Raw genomic sequence first — 27,337 nt, 5'->3', positions numbered from 1 at the left:
CCCTTAGAGTCAGCAACTGCATCTTTTCTTTTACCTGCTTGTTTTCACATCTATAGATCACTACCTCTCCCTGAAATGGTCAAACAGAGCCGTAAAACTCCCTGCAGTGCAGTCAGCGTATTAGGTGATCTCTGGTTTCACTTCTGCCTTTCTTGAAGGCATCACTCCTCGGCCCTCCATTTCCCTGCTTCATCAGAACCAATTATACTCTCAGCCTGAGCACAGCCATCATACACCCCCCAAATTCCTTCCGCCTTTCTCTGGTTTCCTGACTCTATTTTCCTCTTTCTGACTGACTTCCTGTTTCAGTTGCACACAGCTTCCCACAGCTTGCTGAGAAAGGGTGTATAAATGATACATTTCAAACATGACAGTTCTCAATAAAGTTCTTATTTTATGTACACGCAATAATTTGGACAAGCACTAAATTGCAGACAGGAAATAATTTTCCCTCAGATGTACCTAGTTTGAAAACTAGAAATGAGAAAGTATTCACAAGACCATAAGCTTTTTTTTTTATTATTTAAACATGCCTTTAAAGAAAATAAAATTCTGATCCTTTTCTCAAAGATTATTTCATTTGATCATTTTACAATTTTGGGGGTTAAATATGGCCCCAAAATTCATATACTGAAGTCCTAACCCCCAGTACCTCCAAATGTGACCTTTTTTGGAAATAGGGTTGTTACTGATATAATCAGTTAAGATGAAGTCAGACTGGAATGGGACGGGCCCCTAATCCAATATTGTGTCCTTATACAAAGGGGAAATCTGAAGAGACAACACACACAGAAGAATGCCACATGAAGACTGCCCAAAAGCCAAGGAACTACCAGAAACAAAGAGAGTCCTAGACAAATCCTTTCTTACTGCCTGCAGAAGGAGCACGGACGGCCCTTGCCAACACCTTGATCTTGGGACTTCTAGCCTCCAGAAGAGCAAGACAATAAACTTCTGTCATTTAAGCCACTCAGTTTGTGGCACCTTTGTGACGGCAGCTCTAGCAAACTAATATACCAGCAAAACAAAACTCAATATATGTATTTATGGAGCACATCCCTTAGAGACAGGATCCAGATATAGAGAAACACCCCACATGGGCATAACATACACGCTGTGAAAGTGAGGCCAGGAGGTGGAGCCGTAAGAATGCCGTGACACAGAAGAGCTCCAGCAGAGGCACGCACTGGGCTCACAGGCCAGAGTGGCGGCTGCTGCGGGAACAGGGTGTGGTCTTCAGAACCTTTCTCCAAGGAAACTGGGCTCGTGCTCTCAGGTGTATACCCTTACGAGGCATGTTTTAGAAGGTGGGAGAGTGTGATTATATGCAGACAGGGAAGCCAGTCAGGAAGCCACTGCATTCAGTCAGGCCAAATATGATGAACAAAAGCAGGAGCAGTGTGAACAGAAAAGGGACAGACTAAAGATGTGTTGATAGGACATGGACAGGGACATGAAGAGTCAAATGATTCCAGCTTTCTAATTCTGACAGCTGGGGGGATGGAGAGGCTAATAACCAAAGAAACTGAGGAGGGCTGGTAGGGAGGGGACTGGAGACAGATAGACTTCAGTTTTGAGAGCACTATATTTGAAATACTCAGCTTACCCAAGTGGCAAAAGTGGAGATAGCTACGAGGCAAAAATACAGGCCAGAAGTTCACAGGGTTAATCTGGGCTGGAATTATGAATTTTCAATTCAGTTAACAGGCTGGGAGAATTTTAAACACAGAAAATAGGCAGGGCCACACAGGAGACTGTGCAGTGTGAAAAGTAGAAGGCAGCCCTATTTTCTACAAGTAATATTACAAACTGGGAGTCTATTCCTAAACAAATATCAAAAGAAAAAGAATAGACAAAAACATTGTTAAAAACTTAAGTATCTCAGTCATAAACATTTTTTTCCCACCAACATTTGACTTTTATTTCTTATTTATTTATACCGATTGTATATATTTGTGGGGTACAGAATAGAATATCAATATATGTGTACAATATGTGGTGGTCAAACCAGGAAATTAGTATACTCATGTTTACAAAACATAATCAATCTTTGTGACCCTTAACTAGTTTCTCACCAACTCCCCTTCCCCTTTCCCACAGTTGTTTTGTTTTGTTTAATTTTTATTGAATCATAATTGATTATACATATTTTGGGGGTTCAACGTTGACATATCTTGATCAAACCGATATTACTAGCATATATATTGTTACAAATCATACTTATTCTTTATGCCCCTTGTCCAATCTCCCCCCATCCCTCTCTCCCTCCCCCTTCCCACCTCTAATTACCCTAGATTTCTTCTCAATACTTCTGAAAGAGTAATGGTTACTCTGTTGATTTGTTGCCTAGATGATCTGTCCAATGCTGAGAGGTGTGTTCAGGTCCCCCAATATTATCATAGAGCAGATGTTTCTTCTGTCACTCTGGGATGAGCATTGTGGTGAGAGACATCCTCTTCTTTTCCTTGGTCTCTGCTGGCGACCCTCCTTGTGTCAATGCACTCCAGTGGCTGGTACACCATCTGCACAGTGGTTGTGGCATCTAGCAGCTTTTGTGGCAATGGTTATTGTGGTGGCTGTGGTGGGCCACCCACATGAAGGTGATGTTTTTGGCATGCTCCTTACCTAGTTGGTGGTGCTGGCGGTGTGCCTGGTTGTAGGAGGGGGTTCAGTACCTGGGCTCCATTCCTCAGGACCTCGGGTGGGCCCCATGGCGCTGGTGGAGTGCCTGGCTGTGGGAGGAAGGTCTGGTCCCTGGCTCCATACCTCAGGACCCCAGGCGGGCCCCGTGGTGCTGGCAATGTGCCATAAGCATTCTTTAGGAATGTTTCCATTCACAGGCTAAACTGCCTGAATTTTCTCAAAGATTTAAAGCTAGAGGAATAGAGAGAGAAGACAACATCTGCTTTTCCTGGAAAACTTCTTTGGAGTAAGCATAAGGTTTCTAAGAAACTTATTATTATTATTCCCTTCAAGTTTATATGCCTGCTAATTCATCATACATGAAAGCTGCCATCACATCAAGAAGTGCATTTTTCCAAAGATACATCTTCAGTGATCTCTTGCTCCCAATTTCAGCTAACTTCTCAGGAAAACCCCATGATGTTTCCATACCAGTATTTACAGTCATCTCTGAAAATCAATTTTCTTAAAAATTCACCTAACCCTTTTTTTTCTACAACAATCAAACCATCCTTTTCTCGTGCTTTTTAAAAACTCCTTCCTTTGATGATTTTACAGACCAGAACAAGTTTAACCAATTACTCTGTGTATAACATGTCATTTTAACTTGAATTAGATGCCCCTTAAAAGCAAATCAATAAAAGGTAGACAAGAACATGGCAAACATCAAATCCAAGGCAAATCTGGGCAATCCACGCTAGCTTGTGTGAGGGTACTTCAAAAAGTTCATGGAAAAACAGAATTAGAAGAATCTTTCTATAAACGTTTTGAAAGACCCTCATATTAGAATAACTCTCTTCCACCCTCCTCCACCCCCACCTCTTAATTTCTTAGAAATAGCTATTAAATAGCTCAATGAAAGAATTTTTGCAACTCATTTCTAATACTTACTGCCAGAAGGAAAAGTCTGAACTATTTTATAAAGTATAGCTAAATATTTATGTTAGGTTAAAGTGACTGCTTTGGCCCTGTGAAAATACATGCTTCCAACATTTCCAAAAGTATGTAAGACTCATAGCTATCTTAACATCACAAAAGCCGTATGTTATTGTCTCAGTAATATTTACCATAATAACACTTTCCCTGGCCAACAAAGAATTCTATGTATCCTAGCATAAAAATATGTAATCTTAACTACATTTCTATAAGACACTTTTTATTTTTTTTTTTTATTTTATTTTATTTTTTTTTAAAAGATGACCGGTAAGGGGATTTTAACCCTTGACTTGGTGTGGTCAGCACCACGCTCACCCAGTGAGCGAACCGGCCATCCGTATATGGGATCCGAACCCGGGGCCTTGGTGTTATCAGCACCGCACTCTCCCGAGTGAGCCACGGGCCGGCCCTATAAGACACTTTTTAGCTTTCTATTTTGTCTATATATGAATCTCTTTTTCTTCTAAACATTTTCACCCATAAAACCCAAAGTATAAATACTGATGCAGCACTGATATGATATATATATAAAACAAATTATCTTCACACATCACCAAGTAAAAAGAATGAGAAGGGTAGTATACCTATAACATGCCCTTCTTACTAATGTTTACCACCATTACCTCAAACTGAATTCAGAGTTGATGCTACATTTTATCTTCCATAGCTTTTCAGAGACAGACATAGATGCTGCTCACATAAAATCAGACCACCCTAGGGATACTTTAATGAAGATCCATTTGTCCAGTCAAGAAGGTCTACAATCTGGTCTATGTCTCATACGCCCACATTCTGTGACAAGTTCAGCTTCTTCACTCACTACATATACACACACGAAAACACATGTAACAGCTCTGTTTGGCTAGGAGCTTATCAGATTTGAGTCTGTGCTTTGTATTTAATCTTTTAAGAGTACTACTTAAAATATTTTAATCTGATTTTAATCCATTCTGAATACTATTCCTATTGCTTAAAAAAAAAACTAACATTCAGTTTCAATAACTTATATCAATTTATAAGATTAATCTTTCAAAACGATAGCCCAGCAGGGTATTTTGTTAATGTAAATCCTGAGGAAGCTATCATTTTTCTAATAGCTGGTATGAGGAAAGAAAAAAAAGTTGCTATAAGAAAAACAATCATACAGCATTAAGCACAAATGCTTTTCAAAAAAGGTTATGGGGTAGGGTGGAGTCTAACCAACCAATCAAAGAAGATTCTGTTATAAAATGTGGTTTTTAGTTCACTTGAAATTTACCATGGGCATTAAGTATTTACTTCAAGGGATCATTTCAAACCAACTTTCTCTTTTCCTTTCTTTTTTTTGGTAGCTGGCTGGTAAGGGGATCTGAACCCTTGACCTTGCAGTTATCAGCACCACTTTCCCACCAAGTGAACTAACTGGCCAGCCCTTCTTTTCCTCCTTTTCAACAAGGGTTGAAAACTCAACTGCCTATACATAAGAGATAGGCAATAGGGATAGATGGGGTATAAGACAAAAATGGCAACCCACACTCAGCCTTCTTCAGGGATACCACAGGGTCTCTTTGCCAACTAAAGGGGCCTGCTGCTACTTGGCCCCTGCTTCTTCTAATTTCTTCAAAACCTGGGGACAAATTTTTAGATTAAAACCTACGTTACTTGGAAATACATGTATCTACTTTGAATTTAAAGTACACAGAATCCCAACTTGGTGAAGGCCAAATAAAACACAAAGATAGGCCACATTCTGTCTGTAGGCTGTAGGTTTTCAATCTCAGCTTTAGGTTATGTACTAGGCATTAACATGAGGAGGGTTGGCAGTTAACCTAAAAGAAAAGAATCTACCAAACACCTAACACCCAAAAGTCATAGTATAAACTAAAATTAATTGTATTGTGCCAATTACAAATTTTATTACAATAATTAACTTTAAAGATCTATAGCATTTGAGGGTTAGAAGACCTAAAACTGTTAAGATGACAATACTACCAAAAGCAATCCATAGATTCAATACAATCCCCATCAAAATCCCAGCACAGTTTTTTTTTTTTTTTCCTTCTTTCAGAAACAGAAAAACCCATCTTAAAATTCACACAGAAGGGCCGACTGCGTGGCTCACTCAGGAGAGTGAGGCGCTGGGAGCACCTAGGCCGCGGGTTCGGATCCTATATAGGGATGGCCGGTGTGCTCACTGGCTGAGCGCAGTGCGGGCAACACCAAGTCAAGGGTTACGATCCCCTTACCGGTCACAAAAAAAAAAAAAAGAAAGAAAGAAAGAAAGAAAGAAAAATTCACACAGTGGGCCGGCCCGTGGCTCACTCGGGAGAGTGCGGTGCTGATAACACCAAGGCCCCGGGTTCGGATCCCATATACGGATGGCCGCTTCGCTCACTGGCTGAGCGTGGTGCTGACAACACCAAGTCAAGGGTTAAGATCCCCTTACCGGTCATCTTTTTAGAAAAAAAAAAAAAGAAAAATTCACACAGAATCTCGTAATCTTGAAAAAGAAGAACAAAGTCAGAAGATAACACTTCCTGATTTCAAAACTTATAACAAAGCGACAGTAATCAAAAGAGTGTGGTACTGGCATAAAGAAAGACAAAGAAAATAGAGAACCCAGAAATAAACCATTACGTATATGGCCAATTGATTTTGATAAGGGTGCCAAGACTATTCAAGACCAGTCTTTTCAACAAATGATGCTGGGAAGACTGGATAGCAACCTGCAAAAGAATGAAGTTGGACCCTTATCCTAAAATCATATACAAAAATTAACTCAAAATGAATCAAAGACCAAAGCCTAAGAACTAAAACTATAAAACTCTTAGAAGAAAACACATGGGAAAGGAGGCTGGCCCATTAGCCCAGTTGGTTAGAGTGCAGCCTTGTATCACCAAGGTCATGGGTACAGATCCCTGTACTGGCCAGCCACCAAAGAACCAAGAAAAAAAAGAAAACCCATACAGGAAAAGCTTCATGACACTCAATTTGACAATAGTTTCTTAGATATGACACCAAAACCACAAGCAACAAAAGAAAAAATGATAAACCGGACTTCATCAAAATTAGAAACTTTTGTACACCAAAGGACACTATCAAGAGAGTGAAAAGATAACCTGCAGAATGGGAGAAGATATTTGCAAATCACATATCTGGTTACTATCCAGAATATACTGAATAAAGAACTCTTATAACTCAACAAAAACAATCTAATTCGAAGATGGGCAAAGGACATACACATTCTTCCAAAGAAGAAAAACAAATGGCGAACATGAAAAGACACTCAACATCACTAAGTCATGAGGGAAATGCAAATCAAAACCATAGTGAGATACCACTCCACACCCATTAGGATGGCTATTATCAAAAAATGGAAAATAATTGTTGGCAAGGACATGGAGAAATTGGAATCCTTGTGCTTTGCTGGTAGAAACGTAAAATGGTACAGCCACTGAGGAAAACAGTTTGGTAATTTCTCGAAAATTTAAAAACAGAATTACCATATGATCCAGCAATTCAACTCCTTAGAATACACCCAAAATAAATAAAAGCAGGGACTTAGATACATGTACACCAATATTCATAGCAGCATTATTTGCAGCAGCCAAAAGGTGGAAACATCCCAAATGTCCATCAATAGATGAATAAGCAAAATATAAAATGTTTTATATATTTATATTTAAAATAAAATACTCTGTTAAAGTATTTTGTTTACATGAAATATAAAATATATACATACAATGAAATATTATTCAGCTTTAAAAAGGAATGAAAATCAATGCAGGAAGCTTGAAAACATTATACTAAGTAAAATAAGCCAGACTCAAAATGACAAATATTGTATGATTCCACTTATATGAGTACCTAGAATAGGCAAACTCATAGAGAGGTTACCAGGAACTGAGGGGACAAGGGGAACAGGGAGCTGTCTAATGGATACACAGCTTCCGTTTGGAATGATGAAAAATACTGGAAATGGATAGTGGTGATGGTTGTACAAGGCAAATATACTTACTGGCATTGAACTGTACACTTAAAATGGTTAAAATAAAAGTATTCCCTCTTCTTCAATTTTTGGGGGAGAGTATGAAAGGACTGGTGTTAATTCTTCTTTAAATGTATAGCAGAATTCTCCAGTGAAGCGATCTGGTACTGAGCTTTTCTTTGCTGGTACGTTTTATTCGTTACTGGTCTGTTCGAGTTTTCTACTTTTTCATAATTCAGTCTTTGTAAATTGTATGGTTCTAGGAATTTATCCATTTCTTATTGGTTATCCAATTTGTTGATAACGGTTCACAACAGTATCTTATGACACTTTTTATACCTGTCTTATCAGTTGTAATGTCTCCTCTTTCACTTCTGATTTTATTTAAACTTTTCTTTAAAAAAATCAATTTTGCTTATTTTTCAAAAAAACCCCAACTCTTAGTTTTGTTGACTTTTTTCTATTCTCTGTATTGTTTATTCTGCTCTAATCTTAGTTATTTCCTTCCTTCTCCTAACTTTGGGTTTAGCTCTTCTTTTTCTAGTTGCTTGAGGTGTAAAGTTAGGTTATTTGAGATGTCCTTTTTTAATGTAGGCATTTATCTGTATAAACTGCCTTCTGACAGTATCAAACTGCCCTCTGACAGCATCAAAAAGAATAAAATACACAGAAATAAGTTTAACCTAGGAGGCGAAAGACTAGTACACTGAAAACTATAAATCACTGATGAAAGAAATTAAAGACATAAATAAATGGAAAGACATCCCCATGCTCATGGATTGGAAGATTCATATTGTTAAAATGTCCATACTCTACCCAAAGTGATCCAATGCAATCCCTATCAAAATCTAATGGCATTTTTTACACAAATAGACCAAAGCAATCTTGAGAAAGAACAATGGCAGACACATCATGCTTCCTGATTTCAAAATATCCTACAAACTTTGCAGCATCTACTGAGAGAATGGAGACCATTCTCAGCAATCAGACTGTTAACACTCCAGAAAATGTCAACGTCACTCTGAAGGGACGCACAGTTATAGTGAAGGGATGCACAGTTATAGTGAAGGGATGCACAGTTATAGTGAAGGGTCCCAGAGGAACCCTGCGGAGGGACTTCAATCACATCAGTGTAGAGCTCAGTCTCCTTGGAAAGAAACAGAGGCTCTGGGTTGACAAATGGTGGGGAAATAGAAAGGAACTGGCTACTGTTCACACTATCTGTAGTCATGTACAGAACATGATCAAGGGTGTTACGTGGGCGTCCATTACAAAATGAGGTCTGTGTATGCTCATTTCCCCATCAATGTCGTTATTCACAAGAATGAGTCTCTTGCTCAAATCCAAAATTTCTTGGGTGAAAAATACATCTCCAAGTTCAGATGAGGCCAGGTGTTGCCTGCTCACTCTCTCAAGCCCAGAAAGATGAGTTAATCCTTGAAGGAAAGGACATTGAACTTGTTTCAAATTCAGCTGCTTTAATTCAGCAAGCCACAACAATCAAAAACAAGGATATCAGAAAGTTTGTGGATGGTATCAATGTCTCTGAAAAAGGAACAGTTCAGCAGACTAACAAATAAGATCCAAGAGTTGTCCAGCTACAGAAACAAACTACAGGATGATTCCTAAGACATGCTGGTTTATTTTAATGATGCAATAAAAGACCTCTAATAATTTGGGACTTTTTCTTAAACTGATTATCCTTCCCAACTACTTGGCAAGTATACAGCTCAGGAATAAACTCTAGTGTACTAAGAACAATACAGAAGGAACAGAAAAAAATACTATAAAGCTATAGTAATTAAAATAGTATGGTACTGGCATGAAAACAGACATAGACAAAAGAAACAGAATAGAGAGCCCAGAAATAAACCCACCCAAATAAGGTCAACTGATCTTCAAAACAAGGGTGCCTAGAATACACAATGGGGGAAAGAGTCTCTTCAACAAATGATGCCGGGAAAACAAGATATGCACATGCAAAAAAATGAAGTTAGGCCCTTATTTTACACCATACAAAAATATCAACTCAACTCAAAACAGATTTAAAATTTAAACATAAGACCTGGAATTATAAAGTTCCTAGGTGAGGGCCGAGCCCGTGGCGCACCTGGTAGAGTGCTGCGCTGGGAGCGCGGCGACCCTCCCGCCGCGGGTTCGGATCCTATATAGGACTGACCGGTGCACTCACTGGCTGAGTGCCGGTCACGAAAAAAAGACAAAAAAAAAAAATAAATAAATAAAGTTCCTAGGTGAAAGTATGGGGGGAAATCTTCATGACACTGAGCTTGGCAATGACTTCTAAATATAACACCAAAAACACAAGAAACAAAAGCAAAATTAGACAAATGGGACCACCAAACTAAAAAGCTTCTGCAGAGCAAAGGACAGAAGCAACAGAGTGAAAGGCAACCTACAGAATGAGAGACAATATTTGCAAACAATATATTTGATAAGGAATTGATATCCAAAATAAACAAGGAACTCATACAACTCAATTGCAAAATTAAAAAATAGAAACAGTATTTTAAAAATAGGCAAAAGACTTAAACAACCATTTCTCCAAAAAAACCATACAAATGGCCCAACAGGTATATGAAAAAATGCTCAACATCACTAATCATCAGAGAAATAAATGCAAATTAAAACCCCAATGAAATATCACCTCACACCTGTTAGAATGGCTATTATCCCCTCCCCCCGCCAAAATAAAAAAAAAAGTTGGTAAGGATGTGGAGAAACTGGAACCTTTGTACACTGTTGGTGGGAATGTAAAATGGTATACCCTCTATGGAAAACAGTACAGCAGGTCCTCAAAACACTAAAAGTAGAATTACTACATGATTCAGCAATCCCATTTCTGGGTGTATATCCAAAAAGAACTGAAATCATGATCTTGAAGAGATATACATACTCCCATGTTCACTGCAGAATTATTCATAAGAACTAAGATATGGAAATAACCAAAATGTCCATCAACAGATGAATGGATAAAGAAAACATGGTATATACATAAAATAGAATTTGTTCAGCCTTAAAAGAGACAGCAATCTTGTCATATGCAACAGCATGAATGAACATTGAGGACATTATGCCAAATGAAATAAACCAGTCACGGGCCGACCACGTGGCGCACTCGGGAGAGTGTCGCGCTGGGAGCACAGCGGCGCTCCCGCCATGGGTTTGGATCCTATATAGGGATGGCTGGTGTGCTCACTGGCTGAGCGTGGTGTGGACGACACCAAGCCAAGGGTTGCGATCCCCTTACCGGTCACACACACAAAAAAAAGACAAAAAAAAGAAAGAAAGAAAGAAAGAAACCAGTCACAGGACAAATACTGCATAATTCCACTTATATGAGGTACCTAAAATAAGTCAAATCCATGTAAAAAGAGAGAATTGTGGTTGCCAGGGGTTGGAGGGAAGGAGAAACAGGGAGTTGCCATTCACATATAAAGTTTCAGTTACACAAGATGAGTATGTTCTAGAGAACTGCTAGAGAATACTGCACCTACAGTTAATAATACTGTATTGTACACTTAAAAATTTAACAAGGAAGCTGGCCAGTTAGCTCAGTTGTAACACCAAGGTCAAGGGTTCATATCCCCATATGGCCAGTCACCAAAAAATAATAATAATAATAATAATTTTTTAAAAATTTAAGAGAGTAGGGGAGCCCCTCAGCCAGGGAAATCTCAATTACTTCCAATGTTTTAAATCCTTGAAAATTTATTTCCAGCATTTTATCAACATTCCTTAACTACTTTTCCTACATAATTGAGCCTAGTGAATGTTCACGTAAGTTCAAAGAATCTCTACTTGGAAAGCACCAATTCTACCAAACCATGTGCTTCTTATCAACAAAATAAGCACTCCTCTCTCACTTTTTTCCCCATTCATTCTCATAAATGAGGGCAAAACGTAGTAAAATAGTCAATTAACTGTTCCAATACTACTGCAAATATCAACCACTGGCTGGTAGGCAACACCCCTGTGCAAATTCAAAATATTTATGCAACAGCTTAAATACTCAAAAATCCAAATTCAGAGTACAAAAGGCTATATAGAGGGATGGATATTGTACATCTTAAATTACAACATTATTCAACATAATGGGAAAAAGGAAAAAAAACAGGTTATAAACCTAGAAGGGGAAAATCTACTCTTGGAGAATTAAATGAAGATGTACAGGAAACAAAATTGGAAGAAAAATAGTTATTTATCTGAACTATAAATTGCAGTTAATTCTTTTTTTGCTTACCTATATTTTCTAAATTTTTCACAATTACCATATATTTCTTCATCAACACAGAATACAGAGTAAGAGTTACCATAATAATAACTTGCAAAGAGTCCATTTAGAATCTCAAGGCTATTTTTAATGATACACTGCAAGAAGTAGCAAATAGGTTCCTGAGATACATCATACACATTTAAGTCATAAAGTGCAATTACTGGAAATCTAAATTCTGTGGCCTGACAGTGGTTTCGTGATTTGAGAAACAGAAGAGCTTCCCTGTACTTTCTAGTTACTAAAAATCACCTATTCCAATTTTTTGCCTAAGTGTTGACTGCTTGGTAGCCTTTTCCACAGGCATTTGGTGCTCCCATGCTGAGCTGTGATGTCCCTGCCTCCAGGCAATCTGTCCTACAGTTAGCACAAACTTCACCACTTACTGATTTGTGACCTTAGTCAAATCACTTTGTACATTCCTCAGATCCTGCATCTGTAAAACAAGCATAATCATAATTCCTGTCTCAGAGGGCTATTCTGAGGTTTCAATGAATGCATGAAAAATGCTAGACATAGTAATTGCACCATAAATTTAAATACTAAAAAAAATTTTTTTTGGTGGCTGGCTGGTATGGGGATCCAAACCCTTGACCTTGGTGTTATAACACAAGGCTCTAACCAACTGAGCTAACCAGCCAGCCCTAAATACCATTATTTTTATTACTCCTATCACCACGAGAATCTGCTACTCTATTCCTGCTTGTCTATTCTTCTCTAACTACTTAAAAGTCTTATAGGCTGTCACTTTAGGCTCCCAGTAAATATTTCATTTCTAGGGAATTAACATCCAGTCATGCCCAGCTAGGTAATTGAGACAAACCCTCCTACTGAGGACAACTAGAAAAGCAATATAAAATATTTAAAAAGCACTTGCTTGAAGGCAGTGGAGATCTAAAAAGACTGAAGAATTACCAGGTCAGTATCCAAGGGAAGATGGAGGCCTAGGAAGATGAGTATAGTTTGTAGGACCTTTTTTCTCTGGGGATGCTAAACGATTCTGAAGAGAGTAGTTCAGTAGTGCTTTTGACACCATGGAAGGACTAAAGGAAAAGGGACTAGAGTCCAGGGCTGGAAAGAGAAGAAGAAGGGAGTATACTTGGAGAACATGAAGGCTTGGAGTTGACACCCCAGAGCAGACTGAACCTAGAAGGGTAAACCATAAATTGACAGGATTCCACAGAGACTGCAGCTCAACTTCCAATCATCTCAATCCAGGAAATTAGAATGAGAACCTGGATTGCTAGTGTTCTCAGCTCTAGGTTGAAGCAAATGAAAAATGGTCTCTGGAGCATAACATGAGCCTAGGCCTCAAATTAATCTATAAACAGCTGTATAAATAAAATGTCTGGCACATAATCAAAAATAATTTGACAAGCAAGCAGAAAAAATAACATGACTGAAAACTAGAAGAAACAGATAATAGGAAAAGATCCACAGGGACCGCAGATAGTGGAATTATTAGACACAGACTTTTTAACTAGTCTTATTATGTTCAAAGACACAAAAGATAAAATTAAGAATTTCAACTGTGATCTAGAAAGACTAAAAAGAACTAATTTTAGATTATAAAGCTGACAACTACAATAATGAAATTAAGAATTCAATGGATGGACTTAACGGTAGATTGAACACAGCTGAAGAAATTATCCTTAAGTGGACAGATGGGTAAGAAGAAAATCATCAAATAAGACAAGAAGACTTAGAGGATACAGTCACAGTGTCTAAATGTTTGTTTTTGGAGTCCCACCCAGAGGAAAGGAGAGAATTAGGCAAAACAATATTAAAATAGATATTTAAATATTTAAAGAGATAATGACTGAGAACTTTCCAAAACTGATGAAAGATACCAAACCACAGATTCAAGGAGCTCTACAAGCAAAATACATTTTTAAAAACTCACACCTTAAGCACATACATAATAGTAAATTTGCTGAAAATCAAATTGAATGAGAGAAATCAACCAGAGAAAAGGAACACATTACCTCCAAAAGAGCGACAATTATACTGACAGCTAACTCTAATAAGTTATTAATACTATCCAATATCACGATATGGACAATATTATCAGAAATGGAATAAGACATTTAAAATGATGAAAGAAATTCTATTCCCAATAAATCTATCATGCAAGAAAAAGAATAAAAGAGTTATTTGGCGAAAGAATATGTCACCAGCTGACCTACACTTAAGTAAATTTTAAAGAGTGTTTTTGAAGATGAAAATTCATCCCAGAAAGGTATTCAGAGATGCAAAAGGTATAAAGAACAACAGAGAATAAATAAATATGTAAGTAAATCAGAGGTTCTCAATCTCACTGCAAATTTTAATTACCTGAGGAGCTTTCAAGAAATACTAATGGCTAATGCCCCCACCCCCGTCCCAAAGAGACCCTGATGTAATCTGTCTGAATGGGGGACCAGGCATCTGTGTTTTGGGAAAATTCCCCAGATGATACTAGTGTGCCCCCAGATTTGATAACCACTGATCTAAACTCATGTAACTGTATAAAATATGGCTTGAATAATGTCTTCTGGGATTTAAAATGTATATAAAATTAACATACATGACAACAATGTCATAAAAATCAAGAAGAGGTTAAATAGAGTTAAGGTGTTCTAAGGTCCTTGTATTGTCCAGGAAGAGCACAGAAGTACCAATTAATATAAAACATTGATAAGTGAAGGATATTAACTTTTCTAAAGAAACCACTAAACGAATAATAAAAGATTATATGTTCCAAAGTAGTGAGAGGGAGAATAACCAATTCCAAAAAAGTTAAGTAAGGAGAAAACGAAACATAGAACTGACAAAACAACAAAAAACACTAAATAAGGTAGATGAAAACCCTAGTATATTAGTAGTCACATCAATTGCAAATGGAGTAAACATTCCAATTAAAGGCAAAGACTATCTACTAAGCTAAAAAACATAAGCACATTTAAAACACAAGGATGGAAAGATTAGACAAAGTATTAATAAAGGTAAAAACATTACTGGATTGATAAAGAGGGAAACAATAACTCCAAAAGGTTCACTTCTTCAGGAAGATAACAAATCTAAATTTGTATATACTTGATAACATTGCCTCAAAATAAACAAGCAAAAACTGTCAGAAGTACAAAGAGATAAAAAAGTGATCCAAAAATCACAATGGGAGATATTTAACAAGACTTTCTCAGTAACTAACAGAAAAAAGGAGATTTTAAAAAGCATTAAGGGGCTGGCCAGTTAGCTCATTTGGTTACTGCATGGTGTTATAACACCAAGGTCAAGGTTTCAGATCTCCATACCACCCAGCCACCAAAAAAAAAAAAAAAGCATTAAGGATAAAAATCCTTAATGTTTTGAGCATGAAAACATCAGAACATATGTAAAACACCAGAAGCAACAACTGCAGAATGCACATTCTTTTCATGCACACAATGAAAATTTTACAATAAACTGGGCCATAAAGCATGTTTCAACCAATTTTAAAAGAATAAAGTCATATAGACTACCTCTCTGACCATGATGCAATTAAGCTTGAAGTAAATAACAAAAAGACAACCAGAAAATCTCCATATAATTGGAAATTAAGAATTGTACTTCTAAGTAATCCATGAGTCAAAAAAACAAAATCACAATGGGAAACCAATTTTTTGATGAATGATAATGAAAAATTATATATCAAAGCTTGTGAAATGAAGTTAAAACTGTGTTCAGAGGAAAATTTATAGCTTTAAATGAATATATTAGAATAGGAAAAAGGCTGAAAAAAATTCAGTTAGGAACATCCTCAGATTGTTAAAATAGTAATAATAATAACAAATTGAACCTGTGTAAAGTAGAAAGAAGGAAATAATGAGTATAAGTAATAAAACAAAGTAAATATACACTAAAGAGGATCAACAAAGCCCAAAGTTGATTATTTGAAAAGACTATTAACATTTGGCAAGGGCCGAGCCCGTGGCGCACTTGGTAGAGTGCTGCGCTGGCAGCGCGGCGACGCTCCCGCCGCGGGTTCAGATCCTATATAGGACTGACCGGTGCACTCACTGGCTGAGTGCCGGTCACGAAAAAACGACAAGAAAAAAAAAAAAAAAAAAAAAACATTTGGCAAGACTGATGGAAACAAAAAAATTTTAAAGGTGGGGGAACAACAAACTGCAGATTCTACTGACAAAAAAACCATAAGAATATATTATGAGCAACTTTAATCAACCAAAAAATATTAATTTAAAAAGTCAGATAAAATAAAGAAACCACTAGAGAAACTTAACTTACCAAAACTGACTAAAGAAAATATAAATAATCCTACAATTAGTAAATAAAATGAATCCACAATTACCACAAAGAAAACTCCAGATGGCTTCACTGGTAAATTTTTCCCAAACATTTAAGGAAAAGATAATGCCAACCTTAAATAAAACAGTCCAGAGAACAGGAAAAAAAGGCAATGCTCCCTTCCTCAAAACTCCTTTATAAGACAATCAACTTTGAAACTAAAACCTGACAAGTATAAAAAGAAAAATTACAGGTTAAACTCACTTTTGAGCACAGAGGCAAAATTCCTTAACAAAATTTTAGCAAACCAAATTCAAAAAATAAACAAACCAAGTTTGGTTCATTTCAAAAATGCAAAGTTGCTTAAATATTGCATTATCAAAATTAAAAAGAAAAATTATATGATCTTAATAGTTGGGGAAAAAAGGTGTTTGGAAAAAATTCAACATTCATTCATGACAAGAATCTTTAGCAAACTTAAGAGCTAAAAAGAGCTCTTCTTGATCTGATAAAGGGTCTGGTATCTATCAAAACAAAAACAGAAACCAAGTATCATACAAATGGCAAATACATATTTTTCCTTTGAGAGGAGTTAGACAAATATACTAGCTATTATCACTTCTGTTGAACGTTTTATGGCTATAGTCGTAGCCAGTGCGGTAAAGCAAGAAAAATAAATAAACACTACAAGGATGGGATGGAAAGAAATAAGACACAATTCAGAGAATATACTCAAAAATTCAAAGTTAAAGATAAATGGTCAGAATTAATACACAAGCTTAGCAAGGTTGCTGGATATTAGGTCAGTTTGAAAATAAACTGCATTTCTACACCAATAGCATAAAAAAGATCAGCTATGATGTATAAGATCCCTATGAGGAAAGCTTTAAAACAATGAAGATAATTAGAGAGGAACTAAATAAAGGTATATGCCATGTTCCTGGATTGGAAGACTCAATATTACAAAAAGGTAAATTCTCTCCAGTTAAACTACAAACTCACTGCAATACCAATCAAAATTCCAAGAGATAGTTGTTTTTGATGAAATGTGACAAATTCATGTGAAAAGAAAAGGGTTGACGAATAGCCAAGATACTTCTGAAGACAACCAAGGCAGAAGGGTTTGCTCTAAGTAGATATAAGTAGATATAAAACCTTATTATAAAGTCAGTAATTGAGACAATGTGGTCTTGGTGCAAGGATAGACAAAGAGATCAATGGGACAGAAAAGAGACATTAATGGAATAAAAGAAACACATTCACACATATAGAAATACTTGATTTACAACAAAGGTGGCAGAGTAGAGCAGAAGGAAAAAGATGACCTTGACAATAAATGGTACAGGCTAGATATCCCTGTGGAAAAAAAAATAAAAATAAAAAGATCCCTACTTTACATCTACACAAAAATCCAGGCATAATATAGCTCCAAATGTGAAAGGCAAAACAATTAAGCTTCAAATAGACAATACAGAAGAATGTCTTTATGTTTTCAGGGGTAAAGCCTTCTCAAATAGGACACAAAAAGCATCTACCATAATTTTTTTTAAAACTGAAAAAATAGACATTAAAATTAAGAACTTCTTCAAAAGACATCATTAAGAGAGTGAAAAGGCAAGCCATAGAGGGAACAGCATTATCTCAGCAACCTCAAACTGGAAACAACTCTAATGTCCATCAACAGAACAAACTGTGGTTTATTTGTATAATGGAATACTCGACAGCAATGGAAACAAATGACCCACAGTTACACTCAACACAAACGACTCTCAGAAACATGTTAGAGGCCGGCCCGTGGCTCACTCGGTAGAGTGCGGTGCTGATAACACCAAGGCCACGGGTTCGGATCCTATATAGGGATGGCTGGTTTGCTCACTGGCTGAGCGTGGTGCTGACAACACCAAGCCAAGGGTTGAGATCCCCTTACCAGTCATCTTTAAAAAAAAATAAATAAAAAAATAAGAAACATGTTAGTGAAAGAGACAAAATATGTTAAGAATACAAACTGATTTATATAAAACTAAAAAACAGGAAAAACTACAGTGTTTGGTAAAAAATTTTGGGTGATAAAACTATGAAGAAAGGAAAGAAGTGATTATCATAAAAGTCAAGGTAATGCAGTAGTTACTTCTGGGGAAGAGAAACAAAATACTAGCAATGTTCTATTTCTTGATCTTTCTGGTATTTACACAAGTGTTAGATTATGAAAACAAATACACTGAGCTATTTTTTTTCTTTTGTGAACTTTTAAATTTTAAAAAGTTCAAAAATATTCAAGGGCTTTCAATGTTGGGCAGGGAGGGTAGCAAGAGTGATTGGCATCTTCATGAGCAAGGGTCCATCATTAGTTCAAATATCATAGCATTCTTCACTTTTAAAATCATCATAGTATGCTCAAATAATTAACACTCTGCATTGATACACAAATATTTTTACCTTATATTTTACCAAAATATCACCAAACATCTTATCTTATTACAACTCTAATAAAAGCCTGAGCAAGTTTCATGAAAACATGAATGGGAATGCTAAACTCCCAACTCAAGGTCAGAGTTACTTCTGAAAAGTCCAAATGAGGCCTTTATTTGTAATGTTTTATTTCTGTATCCGTAGTGTTTTAGATTTTTTTTTTCTTTTTTCTTAAGACCAAAGTAAACATGGAAAGTGTTAAGATTTAACAAAACTGGGTGGTGGATATATGAGTATTTTTAATACTTTTAACTATACTCTTTTGGAAATATCCATAATTGAAAGGGGTAAAATAGGGCCGGCCCGTGGCTCACTTGGTAGAGTGCGGTGCTGATAACACCAAGGCCACGGGTTCGGATCCTATATAGGGATGGCCGGTTTGCTCACTGGCTGAGCGAGGTGCTGACAACACCAAGCCAAGGGTTGAGATCCCCTTACCAGTCATCTTTAAAAAAAAAAAAAAAAAAAAAGAAAGGGGTAAAATAAAAGACGGTCCTAACAGCTCTTCTTTCAGGTAAAGTCCTGCTTCAGCCAAAGCAAGCCATCTGTTTAGCCTTCCAGAGATAAATTATAAAATATTTGAAAACACTTATGTTCTTTACCACCACCAAATCCCATGTTTTCTTCTTCTTTAGAGTATCTTCCTTATAGTTCATCCATGTATCGTGTTAAATTTTTCATATTCTTCACCATTCCAGTCCTTCTGTTCTGGATAGGATTATCCCTCTAAAACAGATCTAACAAATGCACTGCGTGAGAGCTCCCTCAGACGTCTCAATTTCACCAGCTTTTAACCCACAGGTAATCCAGGCAAGAAGAAATTATTTCTTTTTCTTTGAGCCAGCTCAGTTACATAACTTTCCAAGTGCAGAAGGCCCTTGTAGCAGACATTGATTGTTATCAACAACATCCACAGCCTCTTCTTCTACCAGGCTCAGCGTGATTAGAGGCTGCAACCTCCTCCTCCTCCTGGCCATACACATCAGAAAGCAGACACTGGGCTGGCCAGTTGGCTCAGTTAGTTAGAGTGTGGTGCTGATATCACGGTCTGGGATTCGATGGAGACACCAAAAAAAAAAAAAAAAAAAAAAAAAAAAAAAAGCAGGTCCTGGGAAGGACCTCTACCCCTGTGGAGGCTTGCTTTGGCTAGAAGCATCTGATACAACTCTATCCAGTGACACATGAGGGGGCTTGTGCCAGTGGGCTTTGAGAAAGGTTTCTTCACTTTTGAAAGGAGGTATACAAGAAGAGACCGTCTCTTCTTCCTCTGGACATTATCTCATCGAAGCATGTCCTCTGGAACTGCAGCAACCATTTTGCAAACGTGAGGGGAGACCGCCTGAGGCAGGCAGAGTGGAAAGGCAGCAGTGAGCTGGTCCATCAACCCTTACAGATGCCCCACTCCAAATACTGAGCAACTTTTTTCTAGACCACAGTCTTATCCCACTGATACTGGTCATTGCCCAGTGACTATAAATCTGGGGTTGGTAACCTTTACTCTTCCAAATTATCCAATACCCTGGTTTTTATAAGACTCCCCACAGAGGTCATAATTTCTTTTCTTAAGAATTTTTATCAGAATACAAATATGAAACAACCTAATAAAAAAATTATATAAAGACATAAAAAGTTTTTAAGTCAGTGAAAAATGTAAAAAGGCAAAGTCTCCTGTAATTACATCCTTCAAAGAGTCACTGTTAACATTTTGGATATATATTGTCTAATAATGTATTATTGTAGCTTGTATGAAAATAACCCTTTTTAAAGAAAATATTCATATTGGGTTTTCCGTATTGGGAAAAATACAAGAGTACCTCAAAGAGTTTGTGGAAAGTTTTGTATTATCTTTTAATTCTATTTTTTCCACAAACTTTTTGAAACATCCTCATAGGTAGACATGAGTAAAAAGAAAGCTACGACCACAAGGGAAACATTATAAAACACCCTGACAGAAAAGAGAGCATTACACTTAGAAGAGGGCCAGATTCATAGCCTGACCCAGCTGTGACACGTTAGACCCTCGATCTCTACTGACTCCCTTTTTAGGTGGGGAGAATATGTACTACGGGGGAGTTTTTGAAACTGAGCATCCCAGATGTACTCAATGGGAAAATCTGGGGGTGAGGCCTAGTGACCACATGCAAACGCATCATGTGGAGCAAAACATGCTATCCACATTGGCTTGTACTACTGTACTGTTTAGCACCTAGCACAGAGCCATGTAACACAGGTTTAGTAAATACTAGAAAAGAGGGCTGGCAGGTTAGCTCAGTTGGTTAGAGCGCAGCCTTGTAACACCAAACTCACAGGTTTAGATCCCGGTACCTGCCAGTCACCAAAAAAAAAAAAAAAAAAGTAAATACTAGAAGCACGAATAAGAAATAAAAAGGCAGCTAGTTTTCCAATCTCCATATTTTAAAAATAGTTTACAGTTATATTTAAAAATACGTCATTAAAAAAAAAGACTTCATGATACTCATTTAAGAAAAATTCCCTTGGGCAAAAGAGCGTGCACAAAAATAGCAAAAGACAGAAAAAAAAAAAAAAACTAGAACTTTTACAACTTAAATTAGGTACTATGTTTGCCTTGGCACAGACCTGGGAAAATGATTACTAAAGCAAGAAATTAACTTTGTAAGTAATCTTGAGGCATATAGCCTGATTAGAATGTGAACGACAGTCTGACCAAAGCCTAAGACTAGAAGAGTTCCCCTGAGTAAAAGTAAAAGTCCAAAAGTTTCTGCAACATTTGTCATCAGGTCAGGCTCAGAGTCCTGGGGAAGCTGTCTGCTCAGATGCTACAGGTGTCTGGCTATGGGTTAGCTTCAGTTGAAGATCCTCACTAATGAAGGAAGTCCACTCAGATGAATTTGTCATTTTTAAATGAGATATATGAATCCATGAGTCAATGCCTTTAAGCTTAGCTGTACAGGGATTCGTTAACAATACCTGGTATGGTCTCTTAACATAAATGGAAGAAATCCTTTTATTTGATGACATTTTTAACAAAGTCTCTGGAAGATAGCTGTCTTTGATGTCTTATCTCACAGCTCACTGTGATAGGACAGGGCACGACTGTATGCAATGAATACAGCTATCTAGTTTTTCAGGTTTGCCAAGAACAAAAGGATCTGATTATGGTTCCATCCCAACTCCCATGTTGTTTAAAATTCAGACGTAGACCTAAAGGCCAGAGCCTAATTTCTTCCCCTAAGTGGAACATGACTTTATGGAATGAGCCTTCCCAGAGATGAGGGATCAAAATGTCTGAGTCGATCAAGATGCTTTCAGATGTAAGATTTTTGACCAAAAGAGGGTGGAGGGAATAACCAAAAAAAAAATCCACTCTGAACAGGTCAGCTAAATTATAGTGCCTTGGCAGATCTGGGATAAGTCAGTAATCATGTCTAACTGTCCTAGAAAACATTATCATAAGACCATTCTACTTAGAAGCAGCCAGAATGGCACCAGAAAGCCATAAAATAACCTTAGGTGCTTCTTTTAAACCTTATCCCAGATTCCTGCATATAGGATGTAACCTAGTAACAATCCCAAACCCACGCATTACGTATAACCAATAGAAAAACCTGATAAAGTAATTACGTGGGGCTGTCTCTCACGCTCGCTCTCTTTCCTTCGACCTTTCATGCTTCTTGCAATTTTAAAATGTTAAGCTCCACTGACCCTCTTCAGAACACATTTTTCAGGGCAACCTGATCTGTGTGTCTCCCTGGTTGCAACTGTCATATTGGCTCAATAAATCCTTGCTGTGTGTGAAAAAACGAAAACAGAAAAATTCCCTAGGCAAAAGCAATTATTAGTTGCACTTGATACAAAGGACTGGAACCCATTTCTACTTGAATGCACCTACATGGTCCATTTTCCATCTTAGGCCATAAATCAAGGCACAATATACTAAATTTAATTAAGCTTCAAGGTAATCTAGTTTATCTCACTAAAAAAAAACTCATGAAAATTGAATTATAGGCAATTTAGAATTCTCTCTCAACTGGACCCTCCACAGCAACTACAATTACTGTACAAAGACTTACCCCTACTTTTTGTCACACAGAAAACTATTTTCATTCAGTAGTTCATTTTAGGACAATTCATGATAATTATTAGATACCAGATTCAATATGCAATATGAGCCATTTTTATGAAATTTATATACATGATATATCTACAGGGATTATACATCACCCAAATGTTTACAGTGAGGGTTTCCCTGGATAATATGATTTCAGATTGTTTTTCATTTCTTATTGTTTATCATACAGATATGTATTGACTATATAATTTTTTTCTGTTATTTTAAAAAGGAAATGCAAAGCCTGATAATCTGGTAAGGATGAAGAATATAATTAAAAAATCTTGAAAGGTTACATTTTGATTTTCCAAAGTCAAAACAGTATCAGATAAGTTAAAAACCCGATTTTTATATTTAGGAAAAACAAATAACTTTTCATATATTACTGCAAAAAATTCAAAAGCTCTTACACTTTAAAAATAACCATGTTTTCAAATGCTATAACATTATTGACATTATTTGGTCAACTGAAAAACTAGAATAAAGACAGATTTGATCCAAGTATTCTATTAATGTTATAGTTCCTTAGGTTGATAACTGTACCAAGGGTTTGTGAGTGAATGTCCTTGGCTCTTAAGAAACACAAACTGGAGATTTTAGGAATTAAGGGGATGATGTATACAACTTATTCTCACATGGTTCCAGCAAAAAAATACAATAATGATAACAGACTGAATGATAAAGCAAATGCTGAACAGGGGAAGTGTTAACAATTGGTGAATCTGCGTAAAGGATACAAGAATTATTTGTACAATTTTTGCATTTTTTTTGTAAACAAAGTTATTCCTAAATAAAATTTTTTAATTGAAAAAAGTAACAGAAAAAAATTAACATATTCAAAATTGTCCTAACAAAAACACTTGCTGGATCACGCTGGTCCAACTTCAAGCAAGACTTTACTGGGAAAAACATATTAAACAATTGTGCTAATAAAATCATATGCAGGACCAACTTTAAACAAGTCTCTGAATCAGGACTGTACAACAGAAATATGTGAGCCACACATACAGCATTAAATTTTCTAGCAGCCACAGTAGAGTTAAAAGAAACAGGTAAAATCAATTTTAATATATTTACTTATCCCAATGTCTAAAGTATCATGTCAGTGTAATCAATATAAAAATTACTGAGCTATTTTACAATTTTTTTACAGTAAGTCTTCACAGTCTGATGTGTATTTTACATTTCAGTTTATCTCAGTTCAGAAGCTAACTTTTCATATGACATATCTGATCTGCATTTAGATTTCATAAAATGTACACTTAAAAAAATAGATACACATAACCAAGTTGTTTCAGTTAAGTTTTCCAATCACTGAATCAGTTTTTAAATGTAAACTTAATTAAAATTAAATAAAATGAAAAATTCATTCCTCAGTCAAAATAGCCACATTACAAACTCAACAGTGCCACATGTGGCTAGAGGCTACATTATGGGACAGCCCAGCTTTACATGGTAACACAACAAATTCCCTCTACAAAAAGAGGACCTTACTGATAAAACTTTGTTTATCGTATTCATCAAAAGATTTTTTAGCATACTTATAACAAAATAATGACTGACGGTCCTATCAGAAGCTTTACCAAGGTACAATGATATTCCCCACGCCTTTCAGAAATACCAAAGCAAAGCCTTCTCTCCTCTGCCTCAGTTGTCACACTTTAATTTGGGTTTAATTTGAGTTTCCTGAAAACTGGCAATAAAATTGTTCTCTTACATTCAAATGTGGCAGAATGAGCTCAAATTCTGGCTCTCAGACACCTCAACATTCGCTGTATAGAGTGCAGGGTTTCAGCACCAATATGCCTTATAATTCCCAAACGGAAGCATGCACACGAGAAGTTGTCTTGGATTTAAGAGAGGAAGTGACCCTGAGTACAGAGGTGAGGGTTTTTCTTTTTAAACAGGTGTAAGAGATTAATTCAGTCAACACCAAGCAACACTAAAGGTTTGCCAATCAATAATTCTGTGCCAAGCAACCTGATCAAGGATTTAGCCAGAATCCTTTTGGCTAATCTCAGTAAGGGCCTTCCCAAAGACATCCTGATTTAGGCCATTCTCATCTAAATTAGGCTTAGGCAGTCCTTTACCTGACAGCAAATAAACAAAATCAAATTACATACACATGAATAAAATTCTACCAGCTTCACAAAAGTTAAGACCACTTGAAAGGCAATTTCGTGTGAGCAAAAATATAGTTCCAAAAAACAAGAGTTACAATAAAGTATGGCTTAAAAACCATTTTGTGAAAATGTTTAATTACTACTTTCTGTTTAGCCAGACTTTTCAATTGAACAATGTTGTGGCTAACAATCAAATTTAATCCACAACAACGAATTCTGATATTTTTTCTTTCTACGCAGGCATACAAGTGTTAATGTTCTGCTTAACTCTGAAAGGAGGTAAAAGGGTAAACAATGGTTTTGGACACCCTGACCCACTGGTTCAGTCTCATGTCCCATACAAAATACGCCTTTTTCTTCTTCCCCTCCCGTCCCACTCACCTAGCTCCTTTTCATGCGACATCACATAGGGGATCACAGACATAAATCTCGCCATTGTGTGGAGACTAAAATAATGGTAATCCCAAAGCCTGTGTATGTAAACATTAACTATTTCTACTTAAACTTTAACTCGTTTTTCCCCCTCCAAGAGTCATAAAGTTTAAAAGCAAGATGAATACAAAGATTTGTTCCACCAGAGAGGTTTTTTCCCTTGCTCATTAAATTTATTTTACCCGTAGAAATATTAAAACATTCTGCAGAAGTGAACACACTCTAACTTGGGTATTTTATTAGAAAGTTCGCAGTCAATGCCTATGTAATCAAATCCAGTATCACGTCTCTCTGAAGTTATTAGCTAACGCAAAAACCAACTGTAATTTTTAAAGATAGCGAAGAGGAATAAGAAACAAACTACAGCAGAAACACACATTCCAGTCCTACAGTGCAAGCACTATTTCGGGAAAGCAAGCAAAAATACAGTCCCCGTCTCCCTCGGCGACAGAAGGGTTCCTAGGAGGCGAGGCAGTACAGGCAGACCGCGCTGCAGAGCCCTCTCGGCCCCGCCACCCTGCCTCTGGCAGCGGCTCAACTCCCGCCCAGCGCACGGGAGCCCGGCCGCCCGGCACCCGCGGGTCAAGCATGGTCACAGGGCTGCCTCCGAAGCAGGCCAACTACAGCGCTGGCATTCTGACACCCAGCAAGTACGACTTAATTTTTTTAAAAATAGTTTTACAACGTATTCCCGGGTACTTTCGCTAGTCCCTAAAATCCCCAGAAAAAGGGGCAACACGGACACCAAGAGGGCTTTTCTCAATGTCACCAGACTTAGGCAAACAGCTACATTTGAAGATTCCTGCCCCCGGCCCGCCTCCAGAGCGGTGGCACCCCGCTGCCCGGCGCGGCAGCGTTCTCCCGGGGCTCGCCGGCACACGGCCGCTCGCGAACGGCCCCCGCGAAGCCGCGCGCCCACAGCCAAGTCCCCCTGGCCAACAAAGGCTGCGCCCGCCGCCGGCAGGTGGGCAGCCCCGCGAGCACAAGCCCCACGGCCGCACTAGGGAGCCTGCGGGGTCTGCGCGGGGCCGTCCCCGGAGGCAGCCGCCCCGAAGTCCCAGGCGGCGGACCCAGGCTGGTGACAGGCCTCAGGGCTCACGACCGAGGCGAGCATTGTCCTGGGGGAGGGCGAGGCGGGCGCCCGGGGCCCCCAGAGAATGTGTCAGCGCCGCGGGCGCGGTGGGGGCCGGGGCGGCCGAAGCGCCCAGCCGCCCCCCGCAGCCCCGACGCCTTTCATTTGGCCTCTGCGGCAGCGGAGGCAGCCCGACCTCCAGCGCTGAGCACTGCGCCAAGCAGGGACGGGCGGGGGAGGGCGCGCCAGACCCGCCGCAGCGCCGGACGCCCCGTACCCCCGCCGCGCCCCAGGCCAGGCCCGCCGCGGACCCCGCCGCCCGCCCGTCCGCAGGCCGCGCTCCCCCGGCGGGCGAAGGAGACGGCAGTCGGGCGCTCGCCCGGTCCCCACCTCGATGTAGCCGGCTAGCGCCGAGGCGGGCGCCGTGAGTCCGAACAGCAACAGAAGCAAGAGTCTGCCCGTGGCCTTGGCGGCCGCGATCCCGGTGGCCGCCATCCCTCGCCGGGTCGCTCTAGCGCTCGGTTCTCAAGCTGGTACACACTATCTCCAGCACCTTCCCCACCGCGACCCAGAAGCATCTGAAGCCCGTTCACCGCCGCCCCGGGGGTTTTACAGCGACCGGAACTGACTTCACAGAACCACGCCCCCTTCTGCGGCGGCCAATGTTGGCCCGAAAAACCTCCCAAGACACCGCCTCTTTGCCAGCCCAGGCCCAATCAGGTCACGGAAGAGCCTGCTCCTCCCGCCCGGCCCAGCCGCGCGCCCCCCGACTCCGGCCCCGCCCCCGGCCGCGTACTGCCCCGGCCCCGTCCCGCTTTCGGACTCTGCGGCCGCGAGGCGCGGGGGTGGGCGCGAGTGGGCGCGGGGCCGTAGCTGCGCCGGGCGGGGTCTCGCTGCGGCGTCCACACCGCGCACCGCTCTCTGGTGGCGCTGCGCTTGCCAGTCAGTCTGCAGCCTCCTGCTGCGGGCACGCCCCGCTCCCCCGCCTCTGCGGGGTATTTTTCAGATT

General features: G+C 38.7%; 1 protein-coding gene and 1 pseudogene across 2 annotated transcripts in view; one reads left to right on the top strand and one right to left on the bottom strand.

Moving 5' to 3' along the window:
* Positions 1 to 26,914, bottom strand: part of APLP2 (amyloid beta precursor like protein 2) — a 69,969-nt gene extending 43,055 nt beyond the window's left edge. For both annotated transcript variants that reach the window (XM_063092493.1, XM_063092492.1), the window contains exon 1: positions 26,719 to 26,914. In XM_063092493.1, coding sequence (XP_062948563.1) covers positions 26,719 to 26,823 — 105 coding nt within the window. In that variant the 5' untranslated portion in view covers positions 26,824 to 26,914. The remainder of the gene's footprint in view (positions 1 to 26,718) is intronic.
* Positions 8,550 to 9,165, top strand: LOC134377173 (large ribosomal subunit protein uL6-like; annotated as a pseudogene).
* Positions 26,915 to 27,337: the final 423 nt, after the last annotated feature.

This window comes from Cynocephalus volans, chromosome 4, assembly GCF_027409185.1.
Source record: "Cynocephalus volans isolate mCynVol1 chromosome 4, mCynVol1.pri, whole genome shotgun sequence".
Lineage (NCBI taxonomy): Eukaryota > Metazoa > Chordata > Mammalia > Dermoptera > Cynocephalidae > Cynocephalus > Cynocephalus volans.
This window is presented reverse-complemented; position numbering and strand designations above follow the sequence as displayed.